The 22,496-nt window shown below is 47.1% G+C and overlaps 1 protein-coding gene and 1 long non-coding RNA gene across 2 annotated transcripts in view; one reads left to right on the top strand and one right to left on the bottom strand.

Moving 5' to 3' along the window:
- Positions 1 to 18,004, top strand: part of FBXW8 (F-box and WD repeat domain containing 8) — a 121,105-nt gene extending 103,101 nt beyond the window's left edge. The window contains exons 8-11 of the mRNA XM_028116507.2: positions 2,365 to 2,492; positions 16,000 to 16,173; positions 17,039 to 17,149; positions 17,530 to 18,004. Coding sequence (XP_027972308.1) covers positions 2,365 to 2,492; positions 16,000 to 16,173; positions 17,039 to 17,149; positions 17,530 to 17,662 — 546 coding nt within the window. The 3' untranslated portion in view covers positions 17,663 to 18,004. The remainder of the gene's footprint in view (positions 1 to 2,364; positions 2,493 to 15,999; positions 16,174 to 17,038; positions 17,150 to 17,529) is intronic.
- On the bottom strand, positions 1,601 to 20,559 carry LOC114219079 (uncharacterized). Its single transcript, XR_003611309.2, has 3 exons — positions 19,808 to 20,559; positions 14,682 to 14,892; positions 1,601 to 10,947 (listed from the first exon to the last, which is right to left on the bottom strand). It is a non-coding gene; the product is annotated as an uncharacterized LOC114219079 (long non-coding RNA).
- Between the last annotated feature and the right edge of the window lie 1,937 nt (positions 20,560 to 22,496).

The following is a 22,496-nucleotide window of genomic DNA, read 5'->3' as shown; positions in this document are numbered from 1 at the left end:
ATGGGTAATGTGTTTTCTAATCTCTGTGGTCTTTAACTAACCCTAATGGTAAAGGTGCTCTTCGGATATTCGGATTCATTGAATTATTAAACATTTCAGAAAATACTTGACTCTTGACTACGAACTTTGATGCCTTTATGATGAATTTGCAGTCTTTCTGGAGAGGGATCAGATTTCCCTGTGTCACTCAGAGATGACCCCCTCCACTTGTCAAAAAAGAATGAGAAAAAGTAAAGACGGACTCAACATTAGATTTTCATTCTTACAGTTACTGCAGACATTTGCACATTAGGGGGCCTACCTTCCTACTATGGAAGTTGAAAAAGAAATTGAGTCTAAGAACTCTACCAAGATACAGAAGCAAAGAAAATTACCCTTATATGAGAGACCATGAGATTGCTGTTAATTTTTTTTCTCCCTCCTGGAGCTGATTTTATGCAGCTTTTAGGTTATTCACTATAGATCAAAGATTTGATTATTTCTATGTTCTTACTTGAAAGAATAACTTTTTTCGGGTATTTTAGAATTGTTGAAATGTTTTCAGATTTATTAGAACTATTTAGAATTCTTTGAGTTTTTTCAAACTTATTTTCAACTGCTTGAAAACAAAAATAAAACTTAGCTTGTTCTCTGTAGTCTTAATGGATTAGGAAGGCATTTTAAAATTTGAAATAGCCTCGGGGCGCCTGGGTGGCTCAGTCGTTAAGCATCTGCCTTCGGCTCAGGTCATGATCCCAGGGTCCTGGGATCGAGCCCCGCTGCTCCACGGGAAGCCTGCTTCTTCTCCCTCTCCCACTCCCCCTGCTTGTGTTCCCTCTCTGGCTGTCTTTCTCTCTGTCAAATAAATAAAATCTTTATAAGTAAATAAATAAATAAATAAAATTTGAAATAGCCTCTTTTCCTTTCAGGTGCTGCTGGTAATAGTTAACATGATAGTCTTGTTTGAACTGTGAAGCATTTCCAAAGATTCACTTGTTAGAAATGTGTGTTGACAAGGAGATCATGGTTTTCGAGGTGGAGACCATCAACCTCTCAGTACTGAAATAAGAATCTGTATCCTGATAAATTGATAAATGTAAGGTTGAGAAGAAAAAGATAGCACATGATTTTCATGTGTGTGCAAAGGGAGGAGAATCTCTACAAAATATTAACATTAAAACTTTTGAGTCCAGTCATTTTAACCACATGATCAACAGAATAGAATGCATGCTCAGAAGTGTGTGTGTGTGTGTGTGTGTGTGTGTGTGTGTGTGTGTGTGTGTGTGTGTGTGTGAGTGAGAGAGAGAGAAAGAGAGAGAATGGGGAGGCTTTTGAACTGTGAATTCTAGGGCACAGGGGCTGTATCTTAAGTATTTACAACAGTGACTAATCCACAGCAAGCATTTTTTTTTTGAAGATTTTATTTATTAGAGAGTGAGAGATCACAGAGGCAATGGGAGAGGGAGAAGCAGACTCCCTGCTGAGCAGAGAGCCTGACATGGGGCTCCATCCCAGGACCCTGAGATCATGACCAGAGCCAAAGGCAGACACTCAAACGACTGAGCCACCCAGGCACCCTCTCCAAAGCAAGCATTTAATGTTAATTAATTGAATTACTATGGGTTTTTTTTTTTTTTAGTAAAAGACTTAAATAATCTTTAGAAAGAGTCCTTATGAATCATCCTTTTTTTTTTTTCCCGCTGGAGAGAAAACACAGAAATGTTCAGTCATAATGAATACACTCTCTGGAGATCAAGGATACTTTATTTGCTTCCACACCTTATAGAACAGAACCTCCTAAAATTAGCAAGTGGAGAGTGGCTAAAGAGAGAAAGGTTTGGGAATGTCAGTTATACCTCAGTTAAAAAACTTTAACGTTCGGGAATAAGACTTTGTGTTTTGGTTTGTAGTTTAGTCTTAAAGAATCATCTGTCATGTAGTGATTAACTATCCATCCTGGGAATTTTTACCTTCTGGGATAGCAATACAGAGAGGGGAAAAATAAGAGAACACAGGCTGGCTCATCTGCGGACATCAGAAAATCAGAAGGCGCCTTCCAAATCCAACACAGTCAGTGACCCTTAGTTTCCATGCTGCTCTTTCTAGGTTAGGAAATTGGGCTACTTAATGTCCCCGTTTGGCATTTTCCTTTGTGTCCTATGATTTTTGTACCTTGGCCTGAGGAATTCTTTGGATGTTCTTTTGTTTTCTTTTGCATCTCCTATTGTCATTCTAAGAGCCATATCCCTATCCTGGAAAAGGTCAGGAAATTACTCACAGAACATCTCCGTTAAGGGGAGCTGCGTGACGGTGCCGGAATGAGAAGTGTTGGATGGAGGCCTGCTGTATGCAGCCGCTCACCCACGTATCTTCCTTCCTTCCCAGATCCTGGTGTACAGCCTGGAAGCAGAACGCTGCCTCTCGAAGCTGGGCAACGCGCTTGGTGATTTCACTTGCGTCAACCTCAGGGACAGCCCTCCCAACCTCATGGTCAGTGGCAACATGGACAGGAGGTAGGTGTGAGTGAAGAGCCACGTTTTTAGCCCCGGCCATTTGTAATGGGGCTTTGCCCCTCCGCCGTGCTCGCTCGTTCCCTCTGTTGCTTGCACGGCTACATTCTCACTCCACAGCCTTGCCTGCCTCAGTTCAGCCTGATCCTTAAATACCATCTCTGTGAACTTGGAGAACAAAGTCTTGCATTAGGTAATAGTTGGACAGAGCTATGTCTCTGCCTCATTTCTGAAACACCATGGGAAGGTGGTCTTTTAAGCCATTTGGTGGACACAGTTGGTGGAAGGTCCAGTGAGACCACTTGGAATATCTTTTGTCCCCCTGCTGCAAAATTTGTTTGGCATTTAAAAGCTCACTTTCTAATATTAAAAACAATAACCTAAGGGCTGAATCGTGTTCAACAGAATGGGGTTGCCTGCCAAATGATGTCAAGAGTGTATTTCAGAACACTATGGTGTCCCTCTGGTGATGGGGGGAAAAAGGGACTTGATGGGAACAGATTCCAGTTTCTATTTAGCTGATTAGCAGTCTTCTCTTTAACGCTTTGGCTTAGGGAGTCGGATTTTCCTGCTACAGGGTCCAGTGCCAGCCACGGACGCTCCAGGAACCATCAGCACGAAAGGATTAAAGTGTCTGAAAAGACCCTCTGAGTCCAAATTTTAGGTCTTTTTCCCTCCCTGTTCCCTCTCCCCCTTGTCTTTTTTTTTTTTTTTGGCTGGTTAGCTGCCGTGTCTGATCCAGTGCCCCGAAGAGAGGTAGCATGGCTGGAGGCCAGGGTCTGCCAGCGCCCCCTCCCCCGGCCCGGCCCCGGGCTGCAGGTGGTGGGCTGCTTGGTGGGGGGGATCAGATCGCGAGGCGGGCACTCCCGTTTGCCAAGTCTCAGACCTCGGCCGCACCAGTGCAGCAGCTTGCAAAAATAATTATCGTGTCAAATAATATTTTCAACTCCTGACCTTCACCCCGCTGCTACCCCCTTCCCTTAGAGCAGAAAGATGATGTGAGTGTGCTCTATTGAAAGAAAATTGTTTCTCAAGGCTTCCTAAAATGGCTGATAATTTCTGAGCTCAAGAATTAAACTCCTCAGTGTATGTCCAGTTTTTCTCTTAAAAAAAAACTAGGCTTGGTAAGTGGCCCCACATGTGGCCCAGCAAACGAAACCAGTCAGTTTGCAGTTTACTTCCATATTGTAGTTTCCAGACTGAGCCATACAAAGGCTCCACGGTTATCTGGTAGGATCTCCCCCCAGGGACAGAGCCGCTACTACTCTCTTTCCAGGAGAGCAAATGCAGAGGGCTCTCGGGGGCATCCAAATGGAAGGGTTTAGGACCGTAGGTTATGCTTCAGAGTTTGTTTACAGCATGAGCATTTAGGTGTTCAACTACAGCGAGGCTCCCAGGAAACCACCGTAGTGTTCCAGAGAAGAGGTCTCTAGCGCCTGCATAACGTAACCCCGTAGGCTGTAGGGGGACAGTTAAAGCCACATTGTCCTGACCCTTGTCAGCTGAACGCGTCCTGCCATTAGGAGACTGACAAACTCCGTAAAGCTCCTAAAGCAGGGCTGCCAGAAGAGGAGCTAAAGGCCCTGTGTAAAACGGCTCTCTGATCATGTTCAGGTATAGATTTGCCCGTGGGAAGTCTGTTTCGTTAGGAAACCAGTGTTGCAGTGTGGGTTTTGGTTTGTTTTGTTTTTTAATCCTCTGTCTCTGTGGATGTAAAGAACAGACTAGTGGCTTGGAGTTGAGAAGGGGGTTATTCAGAGTGGCGTTTCATCAGGGCAGTCCTAGACCTGTGCTGGCTGTTTGACCGCTGCTGGGCTGTCAGGGGCTTGCCGTTGTTCCTTATGATCAGAATAGTAGTGAAAGCAAAATGAATTTGAAACACAGGGGTTAAAAAATTATACATCTGGAAAAAAGAAAGAATAAGGAATCTAGACTCTCAAATCTAGTAGAGGGAAGGGGTGTGTGTGTGTTTTCAGCAAAGGCTTACTAGCTAGGAGTCGGATCTCATTAGAGATGTATGCACAGGCTCTTACAGCTTATGTTTTATCTCAAAAGTGGGAGTAAGGGGTCAGATACTATGAAGAGAGCTATGTACTTGGTTGTCACTTAATGGCCGATGCAATTTTAAAAAACTGGAACCCCCCCCTTTTTTTTAAACTTAATTTCTACTGCGGTCTCTTAGTGCTCTAGCAAAAGATACATAAAACTGTCACAGGTTAAGACAAAAATAATTTTTCATGAACGTAAGGAAATTAGCAAACATGGAGTTTTGTAAGGAGTTTTTTTTGGGGGGGGCGGTGAGGCTAAAATTTAAAGGAAAAGAATAGCTCACCTAGCATCTCATCCTTTCCAGAAAAGACAGAGTCTGATAAAGACGAAGAGAATGATTAGGGTGGAAATAGTTATTGTTGGCTGGTGCTTCTCCCTGGCACATTTTGCCCTTTCCTGCTAAACCAAGAAGAGCGAGGAGTAACATCAGGAGTGCGCTCGGGTCTGTTCTCACCACAGCGTCCAGTGCTCAGTGAGTGCTCAGCACCAAGTTCTGTGTTTAGTCGAAGATGCCCTTTTTACATCTTCACAGCTGTGCAGTCAGGGCGTGTCCTTTATAAGGACATCTTAAAATTAATTGGCAGCATTTTTAGATGTTACACAAAATAATGGTGCTTATGATCAATGGTATTTTCAATTAAATGAAAGTACGTGTTTGCTCAATGAAGGCAAAATGAATTAATGGCTTAGGAATGATAACACGAGAAGCCTGAATAGGTTACCAAGAGAAAGACTGAAGGAAATAGGCCACTTTGTCGTTGTTTCAGTTTAACCTCTGTTTGGGGTTCACTGAGCATTTCAATCTGTGCATTATATCTTCTACCAAATCATTATTTCTTCAGATGTTTTTTCTGCACTAATCCCTTTCTCCTCTCCTTTTGGGACTCAATGATGTCAGACCTTCTGATATTATCCCACAGGCCCCTGATGCTCTCTCTATTCATTTTCTTCCCTAAACTCTCTGTCCTTCAGACTGTTTAATAACTCTTCGATTTAACTTCAGGTTCAATGACTCTTTCCTCTGCTGTATCCATTCTCCCTACTGAGCCCATCCAGTGAATTTTTTATTTCAGATCTTTTGAGTTCAAAATTTGCATATAGATCTGTTTGTCTGCCCAGAACATCATTCTTTCTTACCATTTTACCTTTATTGATGATTCCCCAAATCTGGGTTATTTGTTTTTTCCCTTAAGAGTGGGTCACATTTTCCTGGGGGTTTTTTGGTGTTTTTCTGTTTGTTTGTTTGTTTCTGTGGGGCGGAGGGTGGGGTGGGGTGTGTATGTCAAGTAATTTTGGATTGTATCCTGGACATTTGAAATGTTATGTTGTGTCCACTTTGGAACCTGTTGTATAATCCTCTGGAGAATGTTAAGATTTTTGTTTTAGGGGGCGTCTGGCTGGCTCAGTTGGTTAAGCGTCTGACTCTTGATCTCAGCGTCTGTTCAGAGCCCCATGTTGGGCTCCACTCTGGGGCGTGGAACCTACTTTAAAAAAAAAAAAAGATTTTTGTTGTAAATGGGCAGTGACCCTGGTTAGGTTCAGACTGCAAGTTCTATCTTCTGTGGCTGGCGATTCCAGTGTCAGCTCAATTTTCAAAGGTTTTGTTAATGCTTCTCTGGCTCTGTCCCACACATAATGTTACTCAGGGGTTAGTCTGAGATGGTATTGGTTTTTTATTTTTTTAACTAAAGTATAGCTGACATACAATGTTATATTAGTTCAGGTATACAACATAGTGATCCAATAATATTGGCCATTTATGCATTATCACCAGGATAAGTATAGTTACCATCTATTACCATACAACATTCTTGACTGTATTCCCTATGCTGTACTTTGCATCTCTGGGACTTATTTATTTTATACCTGGAATATTGTACTCTACCCCCCCCACCCCCGACAACCACGAGTTCTCCATATTTATGAGTCTGTTTCTGTTTTTTGTTTGTTTGCTTGTTTTGTTTTTTAGACTCTACATCTGTGAAATCATATGGTATTTGTCTTTTTCTCTTTGACTTATTTCTCTCAGTATCATACCTTCTAGGTCCATCCATGTTGCAAGTGGAAAGATTTCACCTTTTATAGCTGAGAATATTCCATTGTGTATATATACCACATCTTCTTTATCCATCCATCCATCAATGGACACCTAAATTGCTTCCATATCTTATTCTTGTAAATAATGCCACAGTGAACACAGGAGTTCATCTTTTCAAATTAGTGTTTTTGTTTTCTTTGGGTAAATACCCCCCGGTGGAATTTTTAATTTTTTGAGGATCCCCCATACTGCTTTCCACAGTGGCTGCACCGCTGTGCACCAGTTTGCATTCCCCCTAACAGTGCCCAGGGTCCCCTTTTCTCCACATCCTCGCCAATGCTTATTTCTTTGTGATACTAGCCATTCTGACGGGCATGAGGTCATATCTCATTGTGGTTTTGATTTGCATTTCCCTGATAAGTGGTATTGAGCATCTTTTCATGTGTCTATTGAGCATCTTTTCATGTGTCTATTGGCCATCTCTGTGTCTTCAGGAAAAAGGTCTATTCAGGTCGTCTGAAGATGGCAGTGTGAGCTGAAATCTCAGAGCTGTTGCTCTACCGCGTTGGAGCCGTCCCGCGCACAGCTCGGAGATAAGCCTGGGAGCTGTGTGGGGTCTGGTACAGACGGTAATAGGCTCTCCTTCAGTTTCTTCCTCTCTTCGTCCCACCACTTTCCAGCCTTCAGGAGCTCCTTTCTCTTGGGCCTCTGACCAGAAGTGAGGGTTTCTCTGTTTTCCCTGCCTGTTTCACTACCACCCTGCAGCTCTGTGGTAACAAAGCAAAAGAGAAAAGAGCAGGGGAAATCCCCACAAAGACATCCCTTCCCCAACACACACATTCTTGGGACTGGAAGGGCCCTTTCCCTTGGTTCTTCAGAAAGGTGGTGTTTCTTTCAGAGTTTGAGCTCTTACACCACCACACAACTCTTGGAGCTCATATTTGGGGCATGGCTGAGAGAAGAGGGGAAAAAAGTGGAAACCCGTTCCCCATGCGGCCACTTCCTCCACAGCCCATCATCCCGGAGTTGACTCTTCAGTGTCCTCAGGTATTTGCTTTGTGTTTCGTCCAGAGGATTTGGTTGTGGCCAGCAGGAGACAGGCAGTAACAGGCTTCTTCTTGGCCAGAACCAGAACTCCCACTTTCTCTTCAATGATTTAAATAATGAGTAGTTGGCAGTTGGGGGCTGTGTTAATGGAGGCCCCTTTCTATTCTGTCTGTTCTCAGTCTCCTCATCAGTGACCTGCTCATTCCCCACCATGAAATCGGGGATCTGGAACAGAGCAGCTCATCAGTGCTCTGCAGGGAGAATCTAAGTGGGAGTTGGTGCTAAGGGCCTATGTCAGGATGGGAGAGGGCTGCCAAGGCGACCGTCACTGCACCAACAGTTCCCACTGCCTTTCTCGCCCTGGAATCTCAAGATGAGTTTTTAAATTTTTAGCTTTATTGAGATAAATTCACATGCCTACAATTTGCCAATTTAAATTGTACAATCCACAAAGTTAAATTGTATGACATTCACAAGGTCGTGCAGCCATCACCATGACCCTAAAAAGAAACCTGTACCCACTAGCAGCCACACCGCATTTCCCTCTGGCTCCTCCAGCTCTAGGCAACCACTGTTCTATTTTCTGTCTCTATGAATCTGTTTTGGACATTTCATATAAACGGAATCCTATAAAATGCGACCTTTCGTGACTGGCTTCTTCCACTTAACATAACGTTTCCAAGTTAAACTTGCATTGTAGCATGAATCACTACTTCATTCCTTCTATGGCCAAATAGTATGCCATCGTATGAATATACCACATTTATTCGTTCATCAGTTAATGAACACTTGGGTTGTTTCCACTTTTTGACTATTACAAATACTGCTGTATCATTCAAGTACAAATGTCTGTGTAGACGTAGGTTTTCAGTTTTCTTGGCTATAAACTGAGGAGTGGAATTGCTGGCTTATATGGTAACTCAATGTTGAACCTTTTCAGGAACTTCCAGACTCTTTTCAAAAAGTGGCTGCACCATGGGACAGTCCCACCGGCAGTGGGCGACGGTTCTCATTGCTTCACATCCTCGCCAGTCCTCACTCTTGTCTCTAATTATCGCGTAACAGGTGTGAAGTGGCAGCTCATCGTGGTTTTGATTTTCATTCTCCTGGTGGCTAATGGTGTTGAACAATCTTTCATGTGCTTTTGGCCTCGTTGGATAAGTGTCCATTCAGATCCTTGGCCTGTTTTTTTAGCTGGGTTACTTGTCTTTTTATTTATTGAGTTGTAAGAGTCCTTCATAAGATTCGAGATGCCAAGCCTTTATCAGATATGATTTGTAAGTATTTTTTTCCCAATCGGTGGGCTGTCCCTTCATTCTCTCGGGGGTGTCTTTTGAAGCACGGAAGTTTTTAATTTTGATGAAGTTCAGTTTATCTGTTTTGTTCTTTCACTAGTGCTGTTGGTGTCACACTGAAGAGGCCATTTCCTAGCCCAGGGTCATGAAGATCTGCTTTAATATAAGTTTTCTTCCAAGAATTTTTCTAGTTTTGGCTGTTCCATTGAGGTCCCGATGCAGTTACAGTTGATTTTTGTATATGCTGTGAGGTGGGAGCCCACCCTCATTCTTTTGCATGGATGTCCAGCACTATCTGTTGAAAGACCATTCTTTGCCCTGTCGGACTGTTCAGCACCATTGTTGAAAATCAGTTGACCATAAAATAGAGCGGTTATTCTAGGTATAGCCATCTGATTGAAATTTAAAATCTAAAAGGATATTAAAATAAGCTAAATATTTCCACGTTTCCAATGTGGGATCATGTGCCTTATTTTTGGGGGCGGGGTACATACATCACCATTATTGCCCACCACTGGCATCACGGCGGACTGGCTTGCTGGGAATCGCAAGATGTTCACAGAGCTTTCCAAGGCCATCTAGTGCTACCCCACTGAGGAAGCGGCCAGGAAGGTCAAGTGAGCAGTCCGAGGGAACTCCAAACCTCAGAGATACAGCTTTAAAATGCAGAGCTCTGAGCAGAGCCTAGAGTTGCAAAATTAAACTGGCTCGTTCTACTTAAAATTGTATGTTCTTCTAGTTGCTGTTGACAGTGAATCCTTCACCAGAGGCCATCGTCAGTGCTGCAGAGATAAAGCTCTTGATTCTGGCATATAAGGTTATATTTAAGATTCTCTAATAGCCCAGGTTCAACAGGACAAAACAGAATCATGTATTGGTTTCTTGGAAAAACAACAACAACAACAACAACAAACACTAGCTTTTCTGATTAATTTGGTCTTTAATAAAAAAGGCTCCATGTTAATGTTTTCTTATTTGTTCCCTCTATTTTCTGGATAGAAATATAGCTTCAGGTCAGGTCCTTCTAAATGAAACTGCCGAGCCAGAATCTGAATAGGCTTCATCTTTGCCATCAAATACAGTTTGCCTTATTATCATTCGGGACTATTTAATCCAAACCAATGGGAGGCGAGCCCTGAGTGATGACCCCCAGCTAAAGAGTCTCAGAGCTTACTTCTGGCCCCGACAAATATGAAGTGGTGGTGTGCTGTTGCCCGCTGTCAGAGACAGAGTGAGCGGGGCGTAAATGTTGTGTTTGCTCCATCTGCAAGTGTTATAATAAGTTATTCAAAGCTCTTAGCACAGGACCAACCAGAGCGTGCCTCCCTCTCAGTTCCAGCACGTTATCCTGCCCATCAGATGGATGCTCCTCTGCTGGAGTCTTTGGAAGGTTCTGGTGTCTTTTATTTTAATTGGCGGGCTAGAGCCGACTCCTAGGGTGTGATTTTCATTAGAGAAGGGCTGGAGAGAGGGAGTGTTGGAACAGCCCTCCAAACCCAACCATGAATATTAAACATAATACAATTACAGCTCTCGGACCAATTATTTTTCTTTTCAACGGGCAAACTTGACGAAATACTCGCTAGATAGGAATTCACGATATCTACCATTGGCTTCTTTCTGGCCCTGGAATCCATTGTCTTGGCAGGATTTTGTGCCCATTTGTCGTGCTACCTGTTTCCCAGCATCGAGTCTCTGACTGGAGGGTGAGGTTGCACGCCTGGCCAAGGGACACGGTTCAGGGTGGTGGCGCACGCTGTCAGATGCTCGAGGCAGACACCGGTTTCTTAATGTGGATTTGAATGGCTCGTGTGGACTTTGCACACCGTAGGGTGTGCTATTTCTGTCTGTTGACGAGAAAGCAAAGTGATGCCTCTCTAAGGAGATGTCATAAATGCTTTTCCTTTTTTCCTGGGGGGAGAAGTTCAAGTCTCTTTTGGCCCGTTTTTGTTTTCCTTAGTGATGTTACACAAATGCTGTATCTTTTGGTGTACTTGTTTATTGTGTTTGGAGCCATCCATGCTGGTATCTAAATACAATAGGAAAACAGATGGCAAACTTTGAACTTCTGGACCAAATTTGTGTTTGCCTTTGTCTCCCTAACAGCCAAACTGTAAATTATGGAGTATAAATATTCAACAGAGGAGCTCTTTATGAAAATCACCCCAGCAAAATAGACCCTTATTAACCAAATATGCACTGAAAAGTACTTGGGCTAGAATCTCCTCCCCCCCCTTCCTTTACAAGGTGCTGTGAGTGAGCAGTGCAGCTGTGCCTACGGGCAGTGCTCCCTTCACAGCATTTACACCTTTTCTCCCTTCTCTTTCGCACAAATGCCTCAAGTGGCTCTAAATGCGGAGAGGGAGACTTTTGTTTTCCGAGCCTGTTCGTGCTCTCCCCGCATCTGTAGCCCCCGACCCCTCCCTGAGTAGGGAGGACCGCGCGGCCCTAGTCACAGAGCTCGTCAGCGCGCTGCGGGGCCTGGATGGTTCCCCGCGCTGGCCAGGAAGAACGAGCGCATCTCCATGTTCTGGGACTACGTATTTCTCCAGTCCAGTTTTATCTGGAGCGTATGTAAGCTATGTATCCAGTTTAGTCATGGAATGCCTGTGCATCCACCCCCCAGCTTAAGAAACAGCACAGCCCGTACCCCTGAAGAACTCGGGGTGCCCCCTCCCCTCTCACGAATGAGTTCCTGTTTCTGAAACAACCCCGCAGTGTCTCCACTTAGAAGGAAAAGGTGCCTTTATCCCCTTCGTTCTGCTATTGCCAATCTTCCCCAGGTACCTGCTGTCACCAGTTTGTGTCCTTCCAGAATCTTAAGATTTTTTCCCTTTATTTTTTCCTTTCAAAGAGAGAGTGGGGGCGGGGGGCGAGGGCGGCAGAGAGAGACTCTTAAGCAGGCTCCACACCCAGCGCTCAGAGCCCAACACAGGACTTGATCTCACAGCCCTGAGATCAAGCCCTGAGCTGAAACCGAGTCCGACGCTTAACTGACTGAGCCCCCCAGGCACCCCCAAAATCTTAAAATTTTCCAGCTTCTCTTAAACAGGTGACCTACACATTCAGAGCTGAATTCAAAAGCACAACGGAGAAGCCGGGCTTCTGCGCACTTCTCTTCCTGAGCAGCCCGGTCCTCCTCCACGGGGTGTCTGCACGTCCACACCTGTCACAGCCCGGGTCCACGCTCCTCACGAGTGGCAGTGGCTTGGTGAGCGCCGCCTGCTGGCCGGGCGGCCCTGCTGTGTGGCCGCCCCGCACTCACTGGCGCTCCGGCTGACTGACGGGCGGGTTAACTGTGCTGCCAGCGCCACGAGAGTCCCGGCCCCTCTGTTCCCAGCCCTAGACCGGTGATGGCTTTATTCCTCAGGTTGCTTTTAGGACCTCTTTCTGTCACTTCAGTAGGATACTTAGAAATATGTAATTCTTATTTTGATTAGTGCTCATGGAGTGTGAGTATGCATGCCTTTCATGAATTCTAGAAAAATACCAACCATTAACTCTACGGATATTGCCCCATGGTGAACTGTCCCCTTCTATCATTTGCATCTCTTAACCCCTCAGTCACATTTTTCATGTTTATCTGTGCTCCATTTTAGGTTATCTTTCAAATTTATTGTCTAATACACAAATTCTTCTGAATTTAATTTCAGGAGTGGTATTTTCATTTCCAGAAGTTTTATGTGGCTTTTTTTTTTTTAAGGCAGGCGTCTTGACTCCAACTCCCCACCCCATTTTGGGTGGGCCCAAGTCTTACCATCTTGCCGCTGGTTCCTGAGGTTGGCACCTACCAGAAGGCTCGCCCCACCCCAGGTTGTCCAGGCTGCTCTCCAGCTTGGGTCCTGGGGCAGTCGCTTGCTTTGTGAACCCAGCAGTGCCTTTTAAAGGGTGTTATTTGTCCAGCAGTACTAAGTGATTTTCAGTGGGAGGGTAAGTTGTCTGAAACAGAAACTCCATCTTTTGCTACTAAAAACAGTGCTGTAGCTAATGGCCTTATATGTCCATGTGTGTATTTTTATACACATATTAGATACAGCCTAGATAAATTCCTAGAAACAAAACTGCTAGGTCAAAAGTAAAGTATATTGTTTGTTGAATATTGCCAGATCACACCCCAAAGAGGCATGCTCACATCAGGCATACATAAGTACCTGTCTGTCCAAGGCTCCCCAGCATGAAGGGTCTCACAGAGTTTACTACCAAACTTGACCTTTGCCAGGTAGATAGATAGGCAACAGGTGGTATCCAAATGTAATTTTAGTTCATAATTTCTCATTACCAGTGAACACATCTCACACATGTTTAAAAGCCATTAGTATTTTCCTGTTAACTTTTTTTCTTAGCTTTTCTCTTATTTTAATATTGGGTTGCCAATCTTTACTTTCAATTCGAATGAATTTTTTTAACAAGAAATTAGCCAGTTACCTCTGTTGCAAACATTTCCCCCAGTTTATCATTTGCCTTGACTTTTTTTTTCCCCATGTAGGAAAATATTAAGCACTTTTATATATAGTTATCAATATCTTCCTTCTTGACTTTGAGGTTTTTTTGGTTTAGAAGGGCCTTCCCTGTTCTGAATATTCTTGTAGCTAATTATACTTAACTCTTTGAGCCATCTAGAATTTATTTTGATGCAATGTAGCTGGTGGAGCTCCAAGTTGAGAAAGTTATTATAGGGTATAGTCTTTAATTGCTTTTATAAGTGAGATCTTTTTACAGTTGTTAAAACTAGTGGTTGGTTGTACCTAGGATAGCTGTTGATTTTGACATATTAATTTCACTTGATTCTGAGCTGGTACTGAATTATCTTCAACCATCATTTCTAATAAACTTGTCCACTTCTCATTTATTCTTGTATCTAATTGTACCTAATTTTTATTTTTTTTAAAAAAGATTTTATTTATTTACTTGAGAGAATGAGAGACAGAGAGCATGAGAGGGAGGAGGGTCAGAGGGAGAAGCAGACTCCCCGCCGAGCAGGGAGCCCGATGCGGGACCCGACCCCGGGACTCCAGGATCACGACCTGAGCCGAAGGCAGTCGCTTAACCGACTGAGCCACCCAGGCGCCCTAATTGTACCTAATTTTTAAAACAATGTGAAGTATTAGTAAAAGATCACTGTTTATCTTAAAGCCTTCATTAGAAATAAGTGCTCTATCTCCTCACGTTTCAGTATCCATGATTTGTTGTAGTGACTCGGTGAACTAGATTAATAGATATCCTTGACGAATTCTGTATTTTGGCCCGAGCGCCGACACCGATCTCGTGTTGTCTTTGATACCCTGCTGTCACGGTCAGTTTGGGGGAGGACAGAATGCCGGCTTCACAGACAGACGTGGGAAGCCTTGCCGGGCTGTGGAGCGGTGGGCAGAGTCCCTGGGCTCTTCCGTCCAGGAGGGGCCCATTTAGCTGGTTTGTGGGGTAGTTGCGCCCTTGATGGCTTTCTCAGTCTGCTCCTTGTAGCCCTTTCTGTCCTTGGGGGGGCAGGGCAGGTCAGTTTGGGCAATTCTCATTTTTCTAGAAAGTTGTTTATTTCATTTAGGTTTTCAAATTTGGAGACTTAAGAAAATCAGCTTAAACCTGAGTAGATTAAAAAACTGCAAAAACTAGGTCCGTGTAAGTTTTCTTCCCCCCCCCGCCCCCCCCAACCCCGGGCGGTTTTACCAAACATTTACTAAACTCTCCCCTTCGTCATTCTAAAGCTTCTTGTCCTGAAGTCCACCCTTCCTGTGTTCTACTTTGTGATCCATTCAGAGCACTTACTGTTGTTAATATGTGAGTTTGTCCTGCGTGCATCCATGACTGAGGAAGCGTGCATCCATGACTGAGGAAGCATGTTAGGTCTTGAGTGGTCGATCTGGTGCTACATTTGAGTGTTTTATTCATCTCTCCAGGGCCTGTGTGTTCTGCCAGGATTTTGCTACATCCCTTTCTTTTCGAAAGTATCCACAGGTAGCTGATTTGGGGTCTTTTTCTGTTAAAAAAAAAAAAAAATCTTAATTATGCATTTAAACTTGGTAGCTACACTGGATATAGAATTTTTGGTTCAAATTAATGTTCCTCATAACTCTGAAAACAATAGATCTAGTGTGTGCATGCTCATAACTGAGAGTTTAGGACACAGAATGTGTTTCAGATCATCTCCCCTCAACACTTGTCGGGACCACATATAACATGTCAGCATTGGGTTTGTCCAGCTCCCCCGCTGGGTGGTAGGGTCTTTTCCTTCTTGACTTGCAGCGCAGAGGCTGTTAAATTCACCTGTACTGAAATTTTGCCACATTTAATTTTTGCTCTTGTGGCTTATTTCCAGAACTATGTTGGTGTTTCTGCTGGATGAGAAATTTCTGTCTCATTATCTAATTTGTCCATATGTGGAAATTCAACATATTCTTAGGTAAAGAGTAAAGAGGTTCTTAAATTCAGATTATGACAAAGCAAGTAATTGCTTTGAGACTTCAGATAAGTGGCAGCCAACTGTCCACATAGTCAACCATAGACAGACACATCCCTTTCCAAATTTCAACAAGAAGGTAATGAACTTACAGAGTCAGTTAAAGACCGGAAAAGTGTTATTTCCCAACCGGGTAAGGGTCTGGGTTGCAGACGCGTGTGGCTGGTTTATCTGCTGCCCTTAACAGAATCTTAGACGGCCAGCACTACTACTGTGCTGGACACCTCACTTACCCCTGGGGCAGCCTGCACAGCTGCACGCCAGTCCCCGCTCACCTTCCCTCGGAGCAGACTCGTGCTCAGGGCAGGCATCTTCCCTGTCGAGCAGAGAAAGCATGGCATTTCTCTTGAGTCTCTCTTGTTCCAGGGGCTTTTAAGTCATTCTGACTAGAGAGTTGCAAGCACTGTAAGCGAGCTCGTTCCTCGTGCATCTTAGCCTCTGTGACCATGCATAAGGGGATATAACGTCCCTGCTGGTAGTTAGATGTTTGCAACCGAAGGGGTTTTTGTATGTTCTGTTTTCACAAAATCGTTGTGCATAGACCAGCACCACTGGGGATGAATGTGTCATTTCAGGCTTTAACTTGCATCCCATTTCCCTTCTCTGTGCTTGTCTTGGGCCTTCCAGGGTGAGGATCCACGACCTCCGCACTGACAAAATCGCCCTGTCGCTGTCTGCCCACCAACTGGGAGTCTCTGCAGTGCAGATGGATGACTGGAAAATCGTCAGCGGAGGCGAGGAAGGCCTGGTCTCCGTGTGGGATTATAGGATGAGCCAAAAGCTGTGGGAAGTGCACTCCAGGTAACGGGGTGCTCACGGTGCCAGGCGGCCTCTGAGCCAGCTCCCCACACCGTCGTTGGCGTAGCCCCTGGGCCGGCTGCAGGGGTTCCGTTTCTCAGGCCAGGAACCCCGGTCCCTGGAGAGGCAGCTCCTCTGTTATCGCTGCCAGGACTCCTGCCCAGCTCGGGTCGGCAAGACCCAGTGGAGTCTCCGACGCATAAGGTAGGGCAGTCCAGGTCAAGGTGCAAAAGCAGGCAAGGTTAAAAGACGAATTGGCTGCTGCTTAGAGAGCACTGGGAGCTAGTGCTCACTCCCTTCAGCAGCTTTTATTAGACTCGAGCCCTGGGTGAGAGCTACACTGCTGACTCTCTCCAGCCGGGCCTTACTCAGCGAGCAGGTGTGTCATCTTTTTTCCGGCTTTCTGTGGTGATGCGTGGACTTGCCACCAGGTGGTGCCAGAAGGCAGCTAGAACTCGGCCATGGTGCCATTCCCCGAAAGAACTGCCTTAAGCAGCCGGTCCACCTCCCCTTCTAGGGCAGCTCTTCCTGCAGCTCCGGCCCCAGGGTATGGCACTATCCCCTCTCTAGTCATTGTTGCACATGGTCGCAGCATGAAAGCACCTGCAGATGGTCCATACCTCCATGGTAAAGGAGGAGGCTTTTAGGACTCAGCCCCACACCATGAGCTGGGGAACCTGGAGAACTTACCCAAGGCCAGCCAGCCCGAAATGGGGCTGTTCTCTACCGCAGGCGGCTAACTTCCTTGACATCCGAAACACCAGACAAGCACCCAGGCTTGTCCTCTGTCAATGAGAAGCTTGGCATAGGGTTCTAGAGCCCAGTTTCAGGGGGCTCCCTTTCCTACGGCTCTCCTATTGTGTTCCAGGCACCCCGTTCGTCACCTGTCCTTCACCAGCCACAGCCTCATCACGGCCAACGTGCCCTACGAGAGGGTGGTGCGCAACACGGACCTGGACAACTTCACCGCTCACAGAAGGTCAGTGGGCTGGGGCTGCAAGGGTTCAGAGCAGCCCCTCTCAGTTTGATTTTGTGAGGAGAATCCCGCCAGGGTCTTCTCTCAGGCACGGCCGTTCTAGCAGTTGTGAGGGCCTCCCCAGGAGAGCTGGGGCGCCCAGGGGCCTGGCCGGGGCTCGACTCCTCGTGCTGGTGGCCAAGCCCCGTCCTCCTCAAGCTGCGGGGTGACTCCCCCTCTCTTCCCCCGCCCCAGCCATGCCCTCGGCCAGACTTGTCTCGAGTCTGGGGATTCCGAGTGTCTGAGGGACACGCGTGTTACAGGAAGCACTGTCCTGGGTGCAGCCTGGGGTGGGGGCTGGCAGCGCTGTGCTGACGTGCTCGCTGGCCCTGTGCTTCCTCTAGGCACCGCGGGCTGATCCACGCCTACGAGTTTGCCGTGGACCGGCTGGCCTTCCAGAGTGCGCTTCCCGTCTGCCGAGCATCTGGCGACACGGCGCCGGCCTACAGCTACGACCTTGCGCTCGCCTTTCCCTAGGACCGTGGTTGAGGGCGCCCCTCGTGGGGGAGCTGGGAGAAGAAAGCCCCCCCCTCCCGCCCCAGCCTAGCCCACACCTGTCGGACCCTACAGGTTCCTGAACTGCCTGTGGGCAGGACAGTGGCGTTGTTTTCTCTCTCTGGCTCTGAGTGCCACACACTGTCCCTCCTTCCTCCTGCATCTGCTGCCCTGGTGATGGGGTGGGTCTCCCCCCACCATCTGTACACTACCCTGCAGGGCCCTGCTCGCCACCTTTCCAGTCTTCAAGCCCTTTGCTCTCAGGGGAATGGGGCTCTGAGATCACATATGCACTCTGGGTGGTCCATTACCCCCCGCCCCCCCCCCCCCCCCCCGTGCAAACCTAGGCTAGCAGGACTCTCTTCTCAGTTTTTACCACAGTTTATATTAATACACTTACTGCATTAAGGACTGTTTACTTTGTATCACATGTTGTGGACACCACAGATTATTTTCTACCAATCGGCTGCAAAAACACCCTCCATCTAGGATGGACAAGCTGGATCCTAAACCACTGGGCGAAAGCAGGGCAGTACTGGGGAACTCTTCCAAAAGATTAAGAGGGCAAACCATTGCATTACTCTTGATTTAGACTGTTCTGAGCAGTGGCTACTAATATCCCTTCAAAATATGAAAGCAAAAATTGATAGAACTACAAAGAGAAAGTCCATGCTCCTAGTGCGTGATCAACAGATACAATCAGTAAAAAAAAAAAAAAAAAAATGGATTCAGAGGATTTACTTAATAGAATTAGGGTTTTGTGCCTTTTTAAATATCCACAGACCACGCACAGAAAATGGCTGTCTGAAGACCACAAAGACACATCCAGGCCCAAGTCAGTGGACCCCCTGATGCAATAAAATTAGATAAAGTGAAAAAAATGGAAAATGTGAACCCTCTGGGCCATGAAAACACTGAATATCAAAACCCCAGGGGTGAGGCCAGAGTAGACAAAGAGAAGTGAGACAAAAATAGATAAATGGATAGTTGTCACCTCAACTAGTGACCCCAAAGGGAGGAATTAAGGGTTATGATGGAATAGAAAACCAACAAATCACAAAGTTAATCATAACACCAAAACCCTATGCTGGCCCCATTTTACACCGGACCAGCCTTTGGAAAGCCAAAAAAAATTTTTTTTTTTTTAGTGAGTAGAGGGGCAAGTGAGAGAATCCTAAGCAGACTCCCTGCTGAGCACAGGGCTCGACCCCACAACCCCAAGATCAAGAGCAGGATGCCCAGCTGACTGAGCCACCCAGGCACCTCCAGAATATACACCTCTTGATACAGAAAAGCACAAGGGGCTGTGAGAAACCGAAGAAAGGAGGTAATTATGCACAGGATTTTCAGGGTGGGGATGATCTACCCACATGAAGCCGAGAGAAAAACGAAGCTCTCCTACTGTACATGAGTGTATAAAATTGGAAGTATTTTCAGAGTGCTTAAGATATTCCATCGTTACAAACCTCTGTGCAACTCGATAGGACAGTGGACCCAGAGAAAGAGCCGCACCTGGGAATCGTCCCTTGCTTTCAGACGGCCTTCTGCTTCCTTTCAACCAAATTACTTCCGAAATGAAGCTAGTCTGCAGTTAGCAGATGAAGTATTTACTCCTGTTGTCATGTGGTGCTCTGACCCCCTCGTGACCTCGCTCTCTAAGGTTTTTCATCTCTCAGAGCCCTAGTGCAACTGGACCGCTAAGTAAACACATTTTTCTTTTAAGAGGCAGGCCCTTTCAGTTTGAGTTCACCACTCATCTTACAGATGTGTTCTCCCTTCCCAGCTTTGCAGCCATGAAAGTTCCTTGAAAACCCAGAAAATTCTACCAAAACTAAAAATAGTTTTAAACTATTGTCATTTGCTGCCAACAGTAGTCCAGTATAAAGTGTCACGATTATAGGGGTTTTCTTTCCTCCCCAACCTGTTTATAACCTCTCTCAAGGAAAATTGCCTGGTTCTGTGAAGGAGGGTTTATCAGATCCAGACTGAATCCGAGTTTGCTGCTGCAAACTTTACACCGTGGAAGGTGGGGAAAGGACCAGAGTTCCTCTAGAAATCAACATTTACCCAGTGACTTAAAGAAAACCCTTTGGCCCACGTCCACCCCTTCCCCTCACCCCACCTTACCTTCATCCCCGTTGGCTAGTTTGAGGGAGTTTCTTTGCAAGTTCAGAGTTGTGAGCAGATGTATCATTTCCTTTTCTTCTGTAGCTCTTCTGCTGCTCAGACTCTTCCCCCTCCGTCTCCCCTAAAGAGAAGAAACTCATGTCACTGGGGGAGCCAGAGGGCCCAGTACCCCAGAGCTCTTGGGTCTTAAAATGTCATCTGCCTTTTGCTTATACTTTATAAAATGTCTTTTGGTTCTAATAAATTTTTAAAATCCGTTTCTTGTTCACTTACTGGTTTCCCTGGCCAGGTATCCTGGGACCTACCCCCGCCTACCACAGTTCCTGCTCTGGCCCAGAGTAGAGTTGAACCACCCAGAACCACCCCTTCCACAGGTTCCTAGCCCGGGATCCAAGAGACCCAAAACTACACAGGAGCACTTTTGGGAAGAAGTCCGGTTGGCTTTCATCAGATTCTCAAAGGGGACGGCTGGGCCCACCCCAGCCCAGAGAATTTCCTCTTTGCCCCTAGACTGTGCCTTTTAAGCCAAGCCATGAGCTGCCTTGGTGCGGCTGTTGCCCAGCCAATAACGTGTTTAAAAGCTACTCTGGGGATGGCCTCACCTTCCCCAGGAGGGAGAAATCGCACCTTGGGCTGACGATGCCCCCAAGAGGAGACTTTTGGTCTGTTCTGAAAGGGAAAGAGGACGTCCTCTACCGCAGCACCCCACTTCAGAATTACAGGCCCCACATTTAGGCGGATGGCACTCCCCCCCCTGCACTTAAATGACAAACAAACACCAGCTTAACTGCAGACGGACCCTGCCCACCATGGAGGAGAAATTGCTTCCCCCTGTGAGGGCACAGCCCTCCCGTTAGAACCGTCTGGTGGCCTGCCATCACAGGCAGCGGCTGCAGCGGCTGCAGCGGCGGCCAGGAGCTTCTGTGAGCCACGCAGGCCCGCCCGCCTCGCCCCTGCGGCCAGATGCTCACCTGGCTGCTCGGGCAGGCCCTGCCGGCCTCGCTCTGGCCAGGGCCGCCTCTGCCGTGTGGTGGCGGCTTCCCTCTCGTTGGTCTCCGGCAGGCGCCAGGCAGGGCAGGCTTTCGGTCTCCGATGCTCACCTCAGGCTCCCAGCAGCAGGCTTTCCACGCAGGCTTGGCACCAAGGGCCTTTCCTTCCCTTGGGAGGGAGGGAACACTCTCCGCAGCCCCAGGGGCTGAGCCGGGCCCATCTTTTCTTCCCCTGCCCACTGGCAGCAGTGGGCTGGCCCATGCCCTCTGGGGGGCCGGGGGGTGGGCAGGAGCTGCTGCTCAGCATCCCCCCTCACCCTGATGGCTGCCCTGGGGCTGAACACGGAGGAGCCTGGTCCCCTTGCTGACTTGGTCGGGTTAGAGGGATGAGCAGCCACCGCGGGGCCAAGGTCACCTGCCACTGAACCCCAGCTGGCACTTGCCTCCCGATTCTGGAAGAGCCCAGAGACAAAGGCAGTGCTGATGCCCTGGGAAGTTGTGGTTAAAAAAAAAAAAAAAAAAAAAAAAAACTGGCTCCTCTGGCTCCCCTTCTCCAAGGCCTTCCCAAGGTCACTGTGTGGGAGGACAGCTTGCAAAGCAGGTGTTTGCAAAACCCTTGCCAAGGCAACTTGTATGTTTAACTCTCTCAGCGGCTTAGCCTCGGCAGGCAGGTGGGGGCAGGGGCAGGTGCACAGGTGCCCGGCCTCCCATGAGCAGAGCACAAAAAGAACCTGCTAGTCCCTTGGGCCAGAGAAGAATAGAGTTGTTTTGTTCAAGTCCAGCAAGAGGGTGCTTGGCTGGAATTGGGAGCTGTTATGATCGTACCCTCTTCCCTTACCATAATTCCTGTCTAACATGGCTGCAGGATGTGTCCCCCGAGCTTCTCCTCTTCGATTTCCATGACACAGCCCTCTGGTGAACCTACCAGACCGATGCATTTGTGTCAAATTGCCAGATTCTTTTAACACCTAAAAGCTGAGTTCTGGTAACTTTTCCGTGATGCGGCGGCAGGGGACCGGGCCCCCACATGCGACCTGACCACTGCCACGCGCCCTCCCCGAGCTCGGTCCCCACCCACAGCCCGAGGCCCTCCAAGCATGACCGTGCTTCCCTCAAATATTTGACTTAGCACTGATTTCTGCCCATTTCCTTTTAGCCGCTGGTGTCATTCCTGATAGAGGGAGGGCTGTTCAACAAGTATATCTGTTGATTCACCAACCTGCCTGTTTTAGAACAAATTCCAAAACGCACATCACTTGCTTCAGATGAGGTGCTCCATCAAGGACCTCGGGGGGCGGGGGTGGCTGTGCAGCCCGAAAGCCCCTCCCAGGCACCCTCGCTGGCCTGGCAGGTAACAGGTGCGGTTTCTGAGCCTCTTGCCTCTGCATAGACCGCACCGCCCAAATGGCCATCCTGAGACCCATCCCCCATGCCCGGAGCGGCAACTCTTTGTGAACCAAAGGCCGGCAGCCCTGCTAGACTGTGGGGAATTAACCTGCCCTTTCTAGAGGCAGGTTTGCACCAACTAACAGACAACCCTGATCATCCCCTAAAGGACCGAATGAGCAAAACGGCCACCTCACATGCTTAGCACCCTGGGAGCGGGTGGGAGGCCGGTCAACTCTGCAGGCCACCCTAACCCTGCCAATCAGAGGACACCCTCGGTGACTGGGAACAACTGAGCTCTCTTTAGAGCCACA

The sequence above is a fragment of the Eumetopias jubatus genome, unplaced genomic scaffold (assembly GCF_037043125.1).
Source record: "Eumetopias jubatus isolate StellerSeaLion01/CBP00866 unplaced genomic scaffold, mEumJub1_p1.0 scaffold_16, whole genome shotgun sequence".
Classification (NCBI taxonomy): domain Eukaryota; kingdom Metazoa; phylum Chordata; class Mammalia; order Carnivora; family Otariidae; genus Eumetopias; species Eumetopias jubatus.
This window is presented reverse-complemented; position numbering and strand designations above follow the sequence as displayed.